At 42.2% G+C, this 19,103-nt stretch overlaps 2 protein-coding genes across 5 annotated transcripts; one reads left to right on the top strand and one right to left on the bottom strand.

Annotated features, from left to right (window-relative positions):
- LOC8155471 (protein transport protein Sec24B) lies at nt 1,768-9,855 on the top strand. Of its 2 annotated transcripts, none has more exons than XM_002489068.2 (14): nt 1,768-2,256; nt 2,360-2,428; nt 3,023-3,076; nt 3,172-3,344; nt 3,466-3,652; nt 3,787-3,926; nt 3,998-4,152; nt 4,771-4,852; nt 4,941-5,056; nt 6,344-6,436; nt 7,191-7,314; nt 7,852-8,123; nt 8,972-9,183; nt 9,288-9,855. In XM_002489068.2, exons 1-14 carry the CDS (start codon nt 1,914-1,916, stop codon nt 9,497-9,499), a joined length of 2,232 nt encoding a protein of 743 aa, XP_002489113.2. In that variant the 5' UTR covers nt 1,768-1,913; the 3' UTR covers nt 9,500-9,855. The 2 variants fall into 2 exon arrangements, with proteins under 2 accessions (XP_002489113.2, XP_021318836.1); XM_021463161.1 differs by having other exon boundaries at nt 1,769-2,250.
- On the bottom strand, nt 9,958-17,460 carry LOC8155297 (ABC transporter B family member 29, chloroplastic). Of its 3 annotated transcripts, none has more exons than XM_021463163.1 (10): nt 16,585-17,460; nt 14,968-15,054; nt 14,783-14,890; nt 14,418-14,684; nt 13,715-13,798; nt 11,948-12,164; nt 11,704-11,789; nt 10,994-11,181; nt 10,718-10,853; nt 9,958-10,611 (listed from the first exon to the last, which is right to left on the bottom strand). In XM_021463163.1, exons 1-10 carry the CDS (start codon nt 17,227-17,229, stop codon nt 10,486-10,488), a joined length of 1,944 nt encoding a protein of 647 aa, XP_021318838.1. In that variant the 5' UTR covers nt 17,230-17,460; the 3' UTR covers nt 9,958-10,485. The 3 variants fall into 3 exon arrangements, with proteins under 3 accessions (XP_021318838.1, XP_021318837.1, XP_021318839.1); XM_021463162.1 differs by having other exon boundaries at nt 9,958-10,635; nt 16,585-17,348; XM_021463164.1 differs by lacking the exons at nt 14,783-14,890; nt 14,968-15,054 and having other exon boundaries at nt 9,958-10,635; nt 16,585-17,448.

Genomic DNA, 19,103 nt, shown 5'->3' with positions numbered 1-19,103 from the left:
CTTATTGTGCTCCCAAAAGTAAGCATGAACCTTACCCCAAAAGCTAGTACGGTTTTGGTTGGCTCCGTGAATTGGATCTTTGCTAGCGACCAACCATCCTTCACAAACAATTTCGTCTTCCTCCACACTAAAATTTTTGGCCCTCTTCGATCCCTTGTTACCACGAGAAGCAACAACTTCCACCTCGGGGCTAGCCTGAGTATCCTGTGGAGTCAGTGGAATGACAAGGTCGTCCAAACCTGAAACATGGTCACCTTCTCCATCCAGAAGAATCCCCGACAAGAAATCTTCTCCTTGTGGATCCATCTAAATGAGTCTGAAATAAGATATACAAGACCATTCAAGAGAGAACACCGTAAAATATATATACACAAACTTTACTGAACAATACCATCCGATGAATCAGCAAATATATGCATTAATATATGCAGTACATCGTGAAATATATACAAGATTCTTTCCCAGCTTCTATTCTGAATTTTCAGAGGTGCCATTCAGACTGTTCGTGTCATTTTCAGAAGTTCTTTACCTGCTTCTTCTTTTGTCATATTAAAGTTTGGCCTTCATTACAGGAGACCGTGAATGGTTGGGGGCAATCAGATGCAGATGAATCGTCTGAAGTGCTTATTCTCATAATAGATTTAGAGTCAATTCAATAGGCTGAAAGTGCTGAACAGTGCGTCAAGTCATACTAATCTAGATTAAAGTTATTGAAAATTCGCTCATGGGCAACACGTAGATTTGCCAGCACGCTGATTCAAAGAACATGCTGTATCGCCCTACAGGAAACACGTACATGCAGTTTATCTGCTTATTAGGTGACCAATGTTCCAAGAAAAGGAGGCACAAAGACAAACCACTCTTGAAGGCTCATCGAACTGATTATGTATGTATGTAGTACGTGTGAACTGAACTGATCTGTCATGTATATATACTAGTAGGATCGATGTGTCTGAGTGATGTAGAATGAAACAATCAGATGGATATAGCGAACCCTAGACAATGGACGAGGCCCTGGCGGGATCCAAACAATGGACGATGGACGAGGCCCGACAGACCGATGCATACCTGATCACACGGCGGCGGCGGCGGCGGGGCACAACTTCAGATCGAGATGAGCACCTGGTCGCGACGGACCTTCAGACGACGGCGATCTGGGAGGAAGGGCGCGGCGACCTTCAGACGACGGACAGTTTCACTTGTCGCGCGGGAAAGGGAAAGAAGAAGAGAGATCGCGCGTTGCCAAGCGAGTCCGCGCGGCGGATAGCTGTGAGCGCGGCTCATGATTTTGCCAAGCGTGTCAATTTGCCAAATGTGTTTGCCAAACTGTTGGAGATGCATTTTTGCCACTTTTGCCAATTTTTCAAGGATGCCAAGTGCTTTTTGTCAATTGTTGGAGATGCTCTTATCCTTGCTATTTTTATTTGAAACTTTGTAAACTCCATCAAATGCAAAACTAAAAATGCATAACCCTTGGAGATGCTCTAACTAAAAAGATGTGCAAAGCCTTAACTTTGCCTTAAAGAAATTATTATCAAAATCGATAATCACACTTTTTAATCCTTACTAAGTTAGAGCTATAAATAGTTTCTTTTGCCATACGATGCTGCAATTAGGTTGGTTTCGAGGCAAAATTTCATTGTTGGCACAGCGTCCATGTGATTAGAGATTCCTCAATCCCTATCACATCGCTTGGTTCATTCCAGCCATCAAGATCACAAATCGAAATAGACGCTCCTGATCAGCTTTCCGTGGTGTGTTTCACCATTTCCAGTCCAGCACACAAGGCCCCTCCTTGCCGGCTGCCCACTGGTTAAACCGCACCAAAACACTCGAGGCGCACAAGGCACAGAGCTTCCCTGAGATCTCTCGTCACGTCGCCAGATCCGAAGCCCCAAATCCGCGCGGCGGCAATGGCGGTGCGCGCGAGCCTCGCCTGCTTCCCCTCCGACCCCGCGCTCCACGAGGCCTGCGGCATCCCGTGGGGCGTCGCCGTCACTCCGTTCTCTGCCACAGATGAGCGCGGCTCCACGCCGGCCACCGGCGCCGAGGGCCACCTCCTCCCCCGCTGCCAGTCCTGCTTCGCCTACTTCAGCTTGCTCTGCCCGCTCGACCGCTGGTCCTGGAACTGCGCCGTCTGCGGCGCCGAGAATGACCTCCCCGCCGACGCCGCCGCGCGCTACGCCCGCGACGGTGGCCACGACCCGCCCGAGATGCGCTCCGCGTTCGTCGACCTCCTCCTCCCCCCCAGTACACGTCTCTCTCTCTCTTCGCCGTTCTGATTGGATGCAGCGCATTGGCGCTGTGGCACGATGCGGTATTGCTGTAACCTGGTGGTGATGGTGGTGGAATTTTGCAGGGGAGGAGGGCGAGGCGGCAGCGGCAGCGGCTCCGACGCCCGTGTACGTCGCAGCGATCGACTTGTCCTGTAAGATCTTGCAGTTCCTTTGCAAGCTGTACACGTTTGGTGCTAGTATAGCATTTTAGCAACGAACTGGTAATCATGCCTTGAATTTGGTACATTATGGTTCAATATGCATATATTGAGTGCCTGCAGAGGGTCGTCATAGACTGACACCCGTTGGGGCCTATTGCGCTCATGCCCTAAAAGGCTAAAACTTAGTCCAATGAGTGACAAAGTGATTGATATTGTCATGGGGGTGTGTAACTGGTTGCTTTTATATAGTTGTAAATGTAAAAAGGGAAACAACGTTGCAGCATTATGATGATTGATGAACACAGTTTCAAAATTCCCTTTGATTGATGAAATCCGTTTCCATTAACATGGTGCTTGACTTTTGGTGTTCCTAGCCAGTCAAATCTTTAGCCACAATTTGTTAGGCTTACAGCTTAAGCTATACTGTCTTATCTGATATATGAATCATTAAGTTTTCCACAAACTTAAATTCAATAGTACATTCTTTGAGTGTTTATCTATACCTTTTGTAATTTATCTCTCCTCCTTTTTTTTTGGGTGAAATTCACCTGTTTCTGATGTTTGTTTCTTCATATTGCACTTTAGCTTCAGAGGAGTTCTTGGAGCTAGTCAAAAGTGCTCTTCAAGCAGCTCTTGAAGGTGAGCTTAAGTCCTTGGAGCTAATCTTTTTTTGAAGCATAATACTTGGAGTTTTTATAAAGCTCTATATAAACTAATATTTTGATTCCATGCAGCTCTTTCTCCAGGATCACTATTTGGGCTTTTGACATTTAGCAGCAAAATAGGATTATATGATGTCCAAGGCCCAATACCTATTGTGAAGAATGTGTTTATCCCTCCGGATTCTGATGGTGCCTTACAAGTTGACCTTGAAGATATCATGCCCCTTTGCTCATTTTTGGCACCTGTATGTAAATTGTGCTCTTAATTACAGTTTTCTCCTTATTTGTATTTGGCTCTGGCTTTTGGTCCCAGAATATTCATCTAACTTGTACTGTATGCGCTAATATCAAGTTACATCTTCACAGATTGATAGTTGCAAAGATCGCATTACTGAAGCACTTGAAACAATTAAACCGATGTCTTCCTGGGAAGTAGCTGCAAATGCGCACGAAGGACAGGATCATGTATTGCATCATGTACGTGGTTTTGGTGTAGCGTTGGATGTTCTTATCAACTATCTAAGTTCGGAATATGGAAATGCGTTCGAGCTTGGTATGTTAATGCCTTGAGCCTTTTACCACACTAATGTTTGTTATTTTGTTTCAGGACTGGGTCTCTGGTACTTGACCTCGTCTGCCACTATAACTTGTCCTGATCATTTTCCATTTTTCTTTTTTAAAAAACAGCTAGGATATTTGCATTTTTATCTGGTCCACCCAATTATGGGGCTGGGCAGCTGGATATAAGTGAGGACCAAAATGCTGGTAAAGCAAGGGGTGCTGATCATATATTGCTGCAGGAGCAGACAAGGTTCTACAAAAATCTGGTAATTTTGCACAAAGATTAGTCAATATATTATGAGAATATTTTAGAATATATCTGATTGGCATATCACAGGCTACTAGTGCTGTTCAAGCAGGTGTGTGCGTGGACCTTTTTGCAATTACAAATGAATACACTGATCTTACTTCCCTGAAAGTTCTGAGTGTTGAGAGCGGTGGATCACTGTTTCTGTATTCAAGTACAGATGAATCAACACTTCCACAAGATATGTAAGTTTAGTCACCATCTTTATGTTTCTCTATGTATTCAGCAGTTAGATCATGACTTAAAAACATTTATTGTTTCCTCTACCAGATTTATTGGGTAAATGCTTAGGCTATTCTTCTTTATACCAATAGTGGAGAGCTGTCCCTCATAATAGATTATCAAATTTTTATTATGTTGTCAATGTTTTAGTACTGGATTATGTTAAATTGCTCAAACCCAAACAGCACGATGAAAATTAATGTTAGTTCTTGGTTGTGTGCTGCCTTGATGTCCATGCTATAAGATAGATCCAAAATGTATAAAGCACGAATGCATTCTGCATATTCTTTATGTGCACTGATTTTATATACTTGTAGTAGCATATAAGGTCCCATAACACTTTTGATTATGGAATGGCGAAACCAAAGGTGATAGAAAGTAAAGGCTGGCAAATCCACACCCATAAATAAGATGGCATTAATAACTTGATGCTATCATGGATAGGGAATTCTTGATTCTTCTAGGTCCTTGGATTTTGAAACAAGATAAAGAACAAATGATCTGCCATATCATTAAAAGGAGTAAGTAGCTACAAAGCAGCAGTGCAGTACTCTCATTTTTTATATCTGCCTTTTGTTCAGATACAAGATGTTGAGTCGTCCCTATGCTTTTGGATGCGTAATGCGATTGAGAACATCGTCACAGTTCAAGATTGCTGATTCTGTAAGTACTCTCAGGGATATGTGCATTACTTACATCAGCTTCTTCATATGTTGTGTCTGACATGTTTATTTTCTTTTATGTTCAACAGTATGGCCATTTCTTTCCAGATCCTCAGTACATGCATGTTCAACACATAAATTGTTGTGACTCTTTTACTACATACAGTTACGACTTTGAGTTTGAAAAGGATTCACAATTTTCTAGGTAACAAACATTCTATTTCCAGGCTTTCCCATAATATATGCTTTCCATAAATTAACTGTTGGAATATAAGTGAATTGCTCACCTCTCCCCATCAGCTTAAGCTTTTGGGTTGAACTAGTCGGTGCATGCAACTTAATATGGTATCAATGTCAGAGGTCTCGAGTTTGAATCCTGGTTAGCACAATTAAATAAAATAATTGCTGCTCGCTCTTATTCCACGTTTGAGGCCTGAGGGAGCCTCCACGGGAGGGGAAGTGTTGGAATATAAGTGAATTGCTCACCTCTCCCCATCAGCTTAAGCTTTTGGGTTGAACTGGTCGGTGCATGCAACTTAATATTAACCCTCATTTTTTCCCAACCATAAGTAATATGGGATTTCCCTTCTGTGCTTTGACATATAGAAACTTATATTATTCTGCATCCTTGGTCATTACTAGTAATTATTTGTGTGAAATTGTTTTTAGGTTGTTGTATCAGAAAATCAGATTTTCCCCTACTAGCTGGAATGACCTAGAAGGCTAGGACTGCTAGTGGGTATAAGCCTTCTTTATTGAAGTCTTAATTGATTTCATATGTCAAGCCTCTGTTGAGGCTATCAGTGAGTTGAGTTTAGACCAAAATAACATGTTTAATTGTGCCTGGCCAAGATGGTAAAGTGGAAGCCGATTTGCTGTCACCATAATGATCAAATTAATAAGAAATTTTGGAATACATTGACATGTCACACCCTTCTCCATATGTCCCACATATTATACTCATAATTTCTTTCATAGTTTTTTTTGTCTTTCTTTTGTATGGAATGTTTCACCACTAATCAAAGGACAAGAAGCCTATAATTTATCTAAGGCAAATAGAGAATTCCAGTATTAATTAGTGGAAATGAGAACATGATAACCTTTTAATTGATGTTCCAACATTATCCTGACATTTGGGATCTAAAAGGAGTTTGTACAATGGTGAAAGACAGCATAACTGGATATTTCCTATGAGGGCCTAAGTAGTATGCTATGCATATACGTCTTAGTGTCTTACAAAAATGAAACGAACTTGTCTAAGAAACATGTTGCAATGGTTAATTGCAATTACTATTAATTGCATAAGAAACAAATTTGAACAGCTAATAAGCAAAAAGTAAACAACCTGCTGTGCAACCGTATGGCTACGAGCCCATTACATCAGTCACACAAGATAACTGCAAATCTTCGGCTAAATAGTTTGAACTGTTCTGTAAAAATGCACAGTTTATCTTCTAAATTCTTATGACGCCAATTTTTTTTGTGCCTGCAGGAAGTCAAGCCCTCCTATTATTCAAATTGCATTTAAGTACACAGTTCTTGTGCACAATGGTGATACATCAGATTTTCCAAATTCTGGGAGCAGGTACATTTATTTATTTACAGTCTGTGATTAGTCATTCAAGTAGCGCGTTACTGTTTCCAAGTCCAGTGTTCAAGTAGTGTGCTCACATTTCTGTGCAATCTCTATATGTATCATTTGGTTTTAGTCATTTTAGTGTTAATATTACTATTCTGAAATCTTCTCAAATCTCAATCTTAATTGTCACCCTGCTGCACTCCCTCTGTCTCCAATTAGATGACGTTCTAGGAATTGTCACAGAGATCAATGCCGAAGCAAAAAGACATTGCCACCCCTATACAAGAATCTTGCAGCTGACAGTCACATCCAGCAGCGTGGAGTCTGTGAGCAGCACCCCGGCTGGGAAATATTTTTTTATTCATCTCTCCATGATTTAGAGGGCATCGGTACATCTTTTTTTGCTTTTTAATTCATGTTCTGGCGAGTGGATGACAGGAACTGACGTTTCGATGATAGGTTGAGTAGGATCAGACACATCCACAGAGCTATAACGTTAAGTATTGTGAGACAATTTTTGAATCCTAGAATGACTTGTATTTCGGGACGGAGGGAGTATGTTTCTTATATGCTAGATGTCCATCTTTCAGTTTAGACAATATAAACAAAGTAAACTTTGTGTGCTTCTGTAATGTTTAGTTTGCAACTTGCTTGTTAAGCATTTTCTGATTGGTAGCTTGAGATTTGATATTCTAGCAGAAATTTCTATACACAAATATAGGGTGATGGTATATTTTGTGACGTAATGTACCTTTGCCAGATCTAAATACTTGTTGGAAAGGAGGCTAAGAGTGCGGACTATACAGTACAACACAACTGCTAATATCTGGGACCTTTACGATTTTGTTGATCCAGATGTTGTTTTGACAATACTAGTACACCAGGTAGAATCTTTATCAATATTTTGTTGATCGAGCACAAGTCTGATTCATTGTTTGTTGTAAGCACATGATTTTGGTTATTGTCAAAGCAGTAACTGTGTCCCTTTACTACCACTTTGCTACAATTACAGTCGGTAACCAAGTGGTGCAGTGAATTTCTTCAGTCCAGCAAATGTTGAATTCCCCTATTTGGAAATGCGTTGTCCGATTGTGTTAATATGCAATAAGAGATCTGAATTTCATCAGTGTTGGACTGTCATGGTAAAGACTAAATAGTGTAACCATAATTTAGGATAAGAAATTCTATCATGGTTTAAACTCAACATCTCATTTACCAATGCACAACCCTATGGGGACATATTGTATGTGACTGCCTGATTTCACTTTGCATTATGAACATATATATGCTCTTGCCAATACAAATTCCAGCTTGCTGACCAAAGTACAAAACAAAAAAGAGAAATGTGTTTATGATTGCCATGCCTATCTGTTTCATAGAAGGTCATTCAATTTCAGATTTAAACAGAGTTCCATTTTCAGGTTATTTTGGCTTCGTTAAGTGATGAGCTGGAAACAAGGCTGTGGCTCCAAGATTGGTTGGCAGTTGTCATTGCTCAGTACAACAAAGCATACAAGAACGTCACATCTGGAGGTGGTACTGAGATGTATAATATTGATGTTAATTTCTCGCACTGCTCACAACTGCAGCCTCTGTCACGGTTTGTGTTTGCTATTCTATTAAGCCCCCTGCTTCAAGTCAGCAGTGAAGGCATTCATCCAGATTATGTGACATATTTGCAATGCCTCTTGAGGTAATGTCTCTTCTTCTGTAATGAACCCTAGTTCATTAGGTGTAAACACTTCCGAGAGGATAGCCAGGTGTAGTCAACTACTAGGGGAGGCATTCAACTATAAATTGGAAAGTCTTAAATTGATTCTTTATCACTTTATTGATTCCAAAGGGCTGGCAAGGGGCCATATACAAACCTTCACTACCTGACTGTAACTGTAAGTCTGTAACAACTTGACTAGAAAACTCTAGATAAGATGAGAGCCTAACAAACAATAGGACATCCTAACTAATCCGTCTTAACCTGACTAATCTCATGCTGAAGTACCGAGGTACTATTTGTGTGCCTTAATAGTAACTCTGGCATACCGTTAGCTTGTTATAAACTTAGCACTAGGGAAAAATACAAATTTATGTATTTTTTGATCTGATCCCACCTGTGGGCTGCATTTTTTTTAAAAATATTGAGATTTCTTGTTTTATTTTCTTATTATCGAGCTATGGAAGTATGGTTTTACATATTTCAATTTGATGACTGTTGTACGGAATATCAAACACAGTAGTAAATGTGGAGGCACATTATAAGGGTGATGCATGTAAGCTTGAATATGATGCAACCACAGGCATGAAACTTGTATTATATCGTGGGTGGTAGTTGAACCAAAGTGTAAATACATTAGAATTTATGTGGATCATATTACTGATCTCCTAATCTGACTAGTTAATTCAAATTTAAGTGTTGGTTTTCTGATATTTTTCCCATCTCATCTTACTTTTGGTAGTTCAATTTGTGGTGGTTAGTATGGGAACATCTAAACTCGATTTCAATCGACATTAGATCAATATTGTTTACATCTATTTTATGGGCAGTGCACTGGAGCCAGCTTCGCTTCGGCAGGCTATTTGGCCTACATTGATTTCATACTCCTCCCCCGATGTAGAAGCAGAAGTACATCAATCACTAAGCCGGACTGTGTTCACCAGTGAGAGGCCGATATTTCTTCTTGATGCATACAAAGACCTTCTGGTGTATTACTCACCTACAGCTAGTAGCGAAATCCCTTTTCCTCCTCCACGTGACTGTGAGAATAATCTTTTTCTTTCATTCATCATGCACTCTCACTAAGTCATTATCCTATCAGTGTGTGCCTCCTCTCCTGTCCTAACATTGAAATGACATTGGCAGGTCTACTGAGATCAACAGTCGATAGACTAAAACAAGAAAGGAATATAACACCCAAACTGGTTTTCATTCAAGGAGCACATGATGACACTACAGAATTCGAGAAATACCTTGTTGAGGATCAGACCTTGGATGGCTCCCTGTTACCTAGCTCCACAGGTTTCAGCTCATTCCTTGATGAGGTTAGAAGTAAAGTGGCTGAGCATAGCATTTGAGTACCAATGTCACCTCTCTCGATTGTTGAACTGTGATGTTTTACGGGTGATGACCACCCATGCAACCCAGAAGTACTGTCATGAGTCAAAGAGTGATGTTATAGTGCTTTGCTTGTTACCGGCGGCCTATGCTGTGTGTTTGATGGATGCTGCTCGCCATTTTTTTACCGAACAGCTATATGGGTTTTAAAGCCTGCCTTAACGAGACAGCTGTACAATGCCATATGAGCTGGCAGCACTATTCTCGAGTGATGTTTCAAATACTCATGCGCTATAGTTTTGTAGATTTGTACTTCGAACGCATTTGATATCGTTTTCAGCGATTGGTGTTGCAATAATGTTTTTATTTTCTCAAACAATATTACTTTTCTTAAATTGTTTCTGTCGCTACCTCAATTGCGCGTTTGCCACCTGATGATTCTGAAAGCACCAATCTGGATTTCTTACAAGTGGACAAGTGGCAGCATAAAATATGATTTTTTTCCCTAAAGCGAATACATTTATTTCGGCAGGAAGCCTGAAGGCATATATACAGCTCAACTGCTTCGTCGTGCATGTATACAAAGGGGGAAGGAGAAAACGTATTCGGGCCTGTTTGGTTCTCTCCTGGGTGGAGCTGCCGCCCAGGCATGTGATCAGACGTCCGATTTCAGTTGCTTGGGGCGAGGATCGCATGAGGCCGTAAACCAAACAGGCCGTGGAAAAATTGTTAAAACCCTATAGCTTGATTTGTTCCCTTTTGTTGAGGATCTTGCAGCAGGTAGGAGGCAATGCTGTTGAGGCAGCCAGCCGGCCATTCTCTCCAGCAGACGACCTTCGATAATGTTGACAGATTTGTTGGGATGAAACAAGGTTCCAAGAAGCCAAAGCTATGAGCAGGGCTCAGGCAAGAGATGTGATTCTTCTATCCATCCTTTTCTTTGATGGTGAAAGATATGCACATATCTTCACGAGAGAACCTACCATTACCCATGCCAAGTCTCACCCTAATTTGGACTCCTGATCTTTGGTGAGCTGAAGCGATCATCTTGAGACAAAAATGCCGATTTTGACATCTCTCGCAATTCACCACGCTCTAGTGAAATAATCCTGTCAGCCATTAGGACCATCTCCTGTCGATGAGCAATGATGATAACCTGTATTCAAATCACAGCAATATATTGATAGTGGAAAGCATGCCAATGCAGGAATGGTCAGACTACATATACAAAAACTTACAGTGACCGAGTGTTTTGTGATTAGATTACTAAGTGCTTCTTTCAGTAGCAGCTCAGATCTGATATCCAAAGCAGAAGTTGCTTCATCCATTATCAATATGGAAGAATTCTGATAGATTGCCCTGGCAATAGATAACCTGCGGATAGAAACACACTGCACACATTAAATGGATCTGTTCTGGTATAAAGAGGATACTAGATGGTGTGTGATCAACATGTTTCACTTGTTTAGCTTGTGATACAAGGTAGTATGAAAACTGGAAAGGGAGCATTTTACCTTTGCTTCTGTCCACCGCTCAAACTAGAACCTCTCTGTCCCACATTTGAATGGTATCCTTCTGGCAACATCTTAATGAACTCCTCAGCATTGGCAATCTTAGCAGCATACTCAACCCTATTCATGTTAATATCTCCCACAGGGTCTCTATAAGCAATGTTTTCAGCAATTGTCCCAGAAAATAGCATCTATGAAATAAACAAGAAATGAATAATGCAGGAACACGATGATAATGATGGACATACATAACTCTACATGCAAAACTCAAAGATACTTAGGATTGTATCTTGTCTCGATGATTCAGCACTACTGGACTACTTTTTCATTAGAAGTGCGTATGAAAGATTTACAAAATATCATTTCAAGCACTGAGAGTGTGAGCTGCAGAACAATCGCCAAAATGAAATACTAAGAGTTCCATACTTGAAGGCACAATTTCTGATCAAGAACTCAAACGACTTAGTATAATAGATTTATCCATCGGTTGACACCAAAATATTACTTGCTTTCTATCTCTGCTATTCACACGATACAATGATCTAACCGCAGGACAATACTGTTTCACAATAGAAAACAAACTATAAAATCTTTAAAATATGACTTGCATTCTATTTGCACGTGTCTGCATTTACAAAGGATCTAATCTGGGAAGATAACAGCATTTGAGGAGACAGCAATAGAGGGGGACATGATGCATGCACCAGACTTACAGTGTCCTGTGAAACAAAAGCAATATGTGTTCTCAAGCATTGCAATTGAATGTCCTGAATATCATGGTTGTCCAGAAGTATATACCCTACAAGTAAACAGAATTAAATCCATGCTATAAGAAACTATACAGTTTAAATGACCAAAAAAAGGAAATGTGAGATCTTGAGCTTAAGGTAAAAGCGAAGACATGTACAGGATTTATACAAAATCTGCTCAGTATTTTACTGCTGTTTAGTTCAATACCACTTTGTGGATGATAAAGACGGAGGAGTAATTTGGCAAGAGTAGTTTTTCCTCCACCAGAAGGTCCAACAAAAGCAATTATTTCTCCTGGTCTAATATGAAGATTCACACCATCTGCTACTGGAGGCATGCCATCAACATATCTAAATGTAACATCATGGAACTTAATGTCCCCATTAACACTTTGTAAATGAATTGCCCTTGGCTTATCAGTCACCTAGAAACACAAAGCAGGAAGTGACTCATCACTAGAGAGAAACAAGAAAACAATGTACCACATAGGATAGCTAAAAGAACCCGATCAGCTTATACAAAATAAAATAGTTAAATCTTCGCAAAAAAAAAAGTTAAATATGCTGCAGATCTCCTGGGAAGAGTAATCAAGGCTATCGACAAAATTTGCCATGGGCTCTTATGGAAGGGAAAGGAACAGGCCAATGGCGGCTATTGTTTAATTTTTCCCAAAACTTTATCAATCATGGGAGCTTAGAGGACTTGGCATTCATGATCTAACAACCCTTGGTTGGGCCCTACGCTTGCACTGGCTGTGGCTTCAAAAAACACAGCCAGACAAACCGTGGGTTTTGAGCTGCTGATCTGTGCCAATGTTAAGGCACCATTTTCATCTTGATGGTTTCCCTGGTGGGCAATGGCAGCAATTCATTTTGGTTGGATAGATGGTTAGAGGGGCAGACGGTTTTTGAGATTGCCTCTCATCCAGTAGCCCTTGTTCCTAAACGAATAGTCTACAAGCTCCTTCTGCCATTTGGGTAGAGGATATAGTGGAGCACCTTCTGTCATTGCTTTGGGAATATCTAGACATTTGGGATATCGTGAGTTAATATCAACGCCGCTGGAACTTCTCGAAGTCAGGTGTTTATTCGGCAAAATCTGCATACAACACATTCTTCTATGGATCCATTAGTTTTTGAGTTTTGGAAATATAAATTATAAACTTGGGCTCCAATCTCCGGCATGTTCGACAAAAAAAAAAACTTGGGCTCCGATGAAATGCAAATTGTTACTCAGGCCGATGGGTTATAACCTCTATTGAACAGCTCACCGTTTAGCTTGAAGATGTCTTCATCACCTGGAGACATACTCGCTTTGTGAACAAACTAATGAGTCTACCCATCACCGCTTAACTACCTGTGTATTTGGCTATTTGCTAGGAAAGTGTGTTCTGTTTTTTTAGCGACCGTGCCTAAGCACTTTTTTCATTAAGAGGGGGAAAGCGTGTTCTGTTAACAAAGACACCAACCAGTGTTAAAATCCTCGTGGCAAAAAAAAAAACCCTCGCTGGCAATCCAACAAAAATAATGCCAGGTGCCGGCCTATGGTGACGTCTGCTTGTGGTTTGGTTTGGGCTCAGTTGCAATGTGATCTTCCCATAGGGTGGAGCTGGGGTTTGGGTTTTTTCTCAGCTAGTATAATCACGTGGGGAGGTCTTACTGCCACCAGCCAAGTTTTTTTTTTGAAAAAATATAATTTTATTTGCTAAGCAGGTTTGTGTTCTATTAGGTGATTCGGCCTCCAGATGTGTTACTACTGTGAATTGATTTAGTCGATGGCTCGTCCAGGTTTTTCTCACTACTGTGTAATGAACCATTGTCTCTATTTCAATGCACCTCTCCTGCATGTTCAAGATTTTTCTTTTGTATTGAGAATAGATCAATATAGTTTTGGATAGTATAGGTTACCAAATACCTTCTTATAATATAATGAAAAAGGAAAAATCAATCAATAAGAAACAAGAGATAGTGATACCTCAGGCTTGAACCTCATAAGATCAAATATGCGTTCTAATGCTGGTTGTCCTTGCTTATATTCATTATATGCCTTCCCTGCGTCCTATGCATTTGAACAAACTGCAATTAGAACTAATCAAGATCATTCTTAATACAAAAGAAGTGGCACATGACTACATGCAAGAAAACATTAGGAACGAAGGTAAATGTAATATCACATATTCTATATAATTTTTGAAACTTTTCTCAAACACAATAACCATCTCTTAGAGTCCAAGGCGTGAGCATGTGGTGTTGTATGGGGTTTCTTTTCCCCCTTTTTATTCTTCTTAATATAATGATACACAGTTCTCCTGCATGTTCGAGAAAAAAAAACAATAACCATCTCTTCAGCTTTCAATGCAAACACCCTTTGATAATTCCTATACATGAGACGAAGTCTTCCGGGGAAGATGCTCAATGCTCCCATTGGATGGAGAAAGGAACTTTGTAATTATCTAGGAAACCGAATTGCATGAACATTATCACTGTGCAAGGCGTACTTGAAATTTATTAATACAATTTTACAATCCATGCAATTATCTTATTTGCATAATTGCATATGTTTATCCATTTTGTTTTAAAATAGGTAGTGTAAGTGTGTAACTTCTCATACAAGAAAAAAAAAGGTGAGAAAGCAACATACACAATAGGAAACTAATTAGTGTAAATGTTCAACTGACCTGAATAGGTTCCACAACAAGAGCAAGTGCTGTCAGAAAAGACAGAAACTCTTCAGCATTAAAGGATGTGCCTGAAACAACTACTGACCCAGCACAAAGCATAAGCAGGCCCCCAATGTATGTTGCTCGAACAGCCTGAGGTATAAGAGTCTTCATTTTCTTCTTACTCAAATTATTCTTTAGATCAACACGAGCTAACTTTTGGAATCTCATCATCTCCTTAAGTTCCCCATTGTTTGCCTTCACAGTGAGCATAGACGGAAGTACCTACAAAGGAAATTCATAAAGTTGTAAATAGAGGCCCTTGCACAACCGTTGATTATTTTTCATATGCAAGCGAACAAATAATTACGACTAAACCAGACATCGTTGAGATATGCTGTGAGCATGGCGAGGCTAAGATGCGCCTCCTTGGATATTTGACGAAGTCTTTTACCAAGGTTGACTATGACGAAGCACATGCATGGAATTACCTGTTTATACAATGGAAATTAAACAATGCAAACAGAAGTGATTATGAAACAACAATATGAACTGTGAACTTGGCTACCGTTGCTGCAAGCAATGAGAGCATGGGATTGATTGTCACCATCTGAATGGACATTGTTATCAATTGCAAGCTTGTCGGCACAATCGTCTGTGTCAAATTAGTAGTCAGAATCCATTTATGTGCAAAGTACCATGCATCAGCACAACTGGCGGGGAGTTGGACACTCGACTGTTACCACTACAGCAGCCATAGTAAGTTAGAGCATCTCCAACAGCTCCCCAATACAACTCTCCCAATAAGATGGTATTGGGGTGGCCCAATATCATTTTCTAAACTTATTGGGGGAGGTGCTACAGCAGATCACTAAGAGCAACTCCAAGAGATGCCCAACCACAGCCCCAAAACGAAATTTTAGAAACTGAGGTGTAAATTTTGTCTCCAACAGCTCCCCTTTGTTTCTCCCAAAATTACCGCTCCCCCAAATTTCTCCCCCGCGGCCCTCATATCTGCAACACGCTGAAGCTCCCCAATTCTCTCCCGTGCATGCAAATTCACTGGCTGGCTACTCTGTGTGGGTCTCTCGTGAGGGCAGCGATACGTGTGGCACTCCTCGGCCAGTGATTGCTGCCGGCAACAACGAAGCAAATAAAAAAACAAGGAAATATCACCAGCTGCCAATATTTTATTGCCATGTGTGGCTTAAATATTTGCATGAAAAAAAACAAAGGCCAAACCTAGCTAACTTGATGATATAGTTTGTTCTCAACCAAGGAAATGTAGGTGCAGTGCCACCGATCCAACTATTCTGATCTCAATCCTACTAATTGCGATGTGGTAGAACTCGAAAATATTGGAGAACTGCTGTAGGAGGACTTGATTTTGGGAAAAGAAATATTTTGCAGACCCCCAACATATTATTTTGGGAGGGTAAATTTTTGGTGAACTCTTGGAGTTGCTCTAATAATCTCCCCCAGTATGTGGGACCTACTTGTCACTACCAATTTATTTTTTTTCTGTTTTCTTTTTTTCTTTCATCTCCTCCCATTGGGACCACATCTCCTCCTTCGTTTGCGGCGCAGCAATGGTGAGAAAGGAGGAAGAACAGACAGTTGTGGTGGGTCCAAGCTATTGGGGGAGATGCAACTCCCCTTCATTTGAGGGGAGATGTGTGCTTTTTTGGTGGCCACCATAAAAAAAGGGCCATATTGGGAGATTGTTGGAGAAGGAAAAAGTGATCATCTCTCCCAATATCATCGTTTTATAGGGATGAGGGGTCATATTGGGGGATTGTTGGAGATGCTCTTATGTTATTTTGGAGGTTTTTGCATCCATGATTGAAGAAGTAATCAACATATTTGAAGATCAGAAAGTGCAATCAAATTTAGTGAAAATTTAACTGGTAACCAGATGCTTACTAGTGGTAGTGAAAATCTGAAAAAAAAACTCAAATTCAGAAAGTTCAAATTTTGAATCTCCAGACTACCAAATCAACAATTAACTAACTGCTATGCAGGCATTTCCTCAAACAGCTAACCTACATTCCATAAAACTAACAAACATGGCAATCTACACATCTAAGAAGGCATTTCTACAAAGGTTTGTTGTTCACTGTAGCGAGTGCGAGTCAATCGGCAACAGATAGAACTAAGGACGAATGCAAGGCTCTAGCAACCTCACGTTGAGCACGGAGAATACGGCGTCCGCGACATCGTCGGCCTCGTCGGTGATCCGGTGCGCGATGTCGCCCGTAGCCACCCCTCCCCTGCCCTCGAAGAACGCGAGGTCGCGCTCCAGGAGGCGCTCGAAGGCGCGCTCCCGGAGCCGCCCCGCCGCCCGCAGCGCCGCCTCCCAGAGGAACGCCTGTTGCGCGTACGCGGCGGCGGCGCGCGCCGATGCGACCGCAGCGAGGGTGACCCCGCCCTTGGCCGCCACCTCAACAGCCGCGCCCCCTCCGCCGCCGCCGCCGCCGCTGGCGAGCGCGCGCGGCAGGCGCCCCGCGGCGGGCACGGCGCGGGAGAGGCAGTATACGGCGACGGCGGCGCACGCCCAACCCTTCGCGACGGTCTCCCACTCGGCGGTAATGTAGGGGAAGACATCGGCCAGAGGATAAGGCGGCAGCAGCGGCGGCGGCGGCGGGGGCTTCGCGCCACTGGCGGTGGCGCGAACACGGGAACTGGAACGGAAGGCGCACGCCGCAGCCGGTGTCGGGATCAGAGCCCGCGTCCGCGCATGAGCCACGCCACCGTGGGTCCGCGGCGGGAGGTACGGGTTTGAGGTTAGAGTTCGGGAGACGAGGGTGGAGAGAGGCGGAGCCACGGCCATGGCGTCTGAAGTGGCATACGATCCGAAGGTGCGGGAGAAAGATGCGACGTCGCCGGCACCAGGACGGACAGAAAGCTGAACTGCTGACGCGCCACGTCACCTCGTCCTGCTAATGGGTTGGGTCGAAATGGGTTATTTGGGTTGGGGTTAGAAACAGGTCGGCTTTGGATGTGGGCTGTAACAGGTTTGCTTAAACAGCAGGTTGAGTTTGCTACCACGTGGATTGGAATAGGCTTTGCAATGCATGGGACAAAATCCATGGACGCGGATGCGAGGGACTGTGCGAGGGAGCTAGTGGTGCAGAGCAGCAAGCATAGATTTGTTTCCTGTCGTTGATGCTTTAGCAGTGCTGTGCAAATGGGTGGGGAACCCGATGGTGTAACTTGTTAATGGGTTGGGTTGGGTTCATGTGCGTTATCATTGGATTAGAGTGGTTTAGAAAGTTTACAACAATTAGTATGGGGTGGGCAGTGGCGGAGCTCGTCAATTTTGACGTCTAGGGCCACTAATAAAGCACACACACCGTTTACGCTGAATCAAGATATCAGCTGTACCAAGTCTAATACCGATAGATAACAAAAGTAGCTTATAAATACATAGTTCGAGATAAAAATCTTAATTTCAAACTTAAATCCATAACATGAAAGTGGATAAAAAATCCACTCGCGCTCGGTCATCTAGGGTGCGTTTGGTTGGAGAGCGTGGAAGAGGGATGGAATAACTATTATTGTGTTTGGTTGGAATGATAGAATTATGTCTTTGCTAATAACTGCAAAGAAGGACGTGCTTAGCTAGAAAAGAACAACAAAGCCAACCACAATGTCCTGGAGTACACTATGAGCTGGGATTGAAAACGTGAGAGAACCAGGAAGGAGTAACACACTACAAAGCGAGCACAAGCAAGAGATGAGAGAGGATGATCGAGGCAGTCTATGGTGATGAATATAATCCAAAAAATTGAAAATGAGTATTAAGAGATTTTGGTCCACAAGTAGGGCCAAGGCCCTAGTGGCCCTAGGTGGAGATCCGCCCCTGGGGGTGGGGTGGATACAGGCTGGATTTTCCGTCGTCACCAATGTCTATGCCTGATTTTTTTGCTATACAAAACGGTCGTGCTAGCGCCCAAACAGACGCTAGTGCTTTAGGTAGCCCCGCTCGCCCCAATCGAAAAGAATAAAGGAACATGTCAGCCCTACTCATTCCACATAGAAAGTTCGAACCCACCCGGCTCCTGCTCGTTCCACATGGAAAGTTCGAACCCACCCGGCTCCCGCTCGCTCCACACGGGAGGAGAAAAGCCCTTCCTTTGAATCTGCCCTGCCCCCACTCGCCCCGCACGTGGGCTAGAAATTCCTTCAGACCCGTCCCACTCCCCGCCACGCACGGAATTCGCCGTCTCTAGTCTTGTTGGCCCCCAATCACATCTACCTACTGCCAAGTCACCACCACAGCTCCCCTCCCCCCCTCCCCCTCCCCCGCCTGTACAATGCAACATAAGGATGAAGACATTGAAACACCATAAACATGATATTGCAACAACTCCCGACGAACTACTGCACTAATAAATTATAGCAGTTGAAACACCATGAACGTATAAAAGTGCAACAACAAAAAAAATACAACGGTTCCAACACTGGGATGATGAAGTTGAAACACACCTTGAACATATTATTGCAACAAACAAGAAAAAACAGCTGAAACATTTGGCTGCAGCTGTTGAAACACAATGAACATACAACAACAACCACAACAACAACACCCGACAACTGCTGCAACAACAGGCAACAAACTACGACAACATGTAGATTTCAAAAACTGAAACAACGTATCAAAAAACAGTACCCCAACAATGACTGAAACCCTGCAACATCTAG

This window comes from Sorghum bicolor, chromosome 6 (assembly GCF_000003195.3).
Source record: "Sorghum bicolor cultivar BTx623 chromosome 6, Sorghum_bicolor_NCBIv3, whole genome shotgun sequence".
NCBI classification, from domain to species: domain Eukaryota; kingdom Viridiplantae; phylum Streptophyta; class Magnoliopsida; order Poales; family Poaceae; genus Sorghum; species Sorghum bicolor.
The sequence above is the reverse complement of the archived record's forward strand: the minus strand, read 5'-3'. Positions and strand labels throughout refer to the sequence as shown.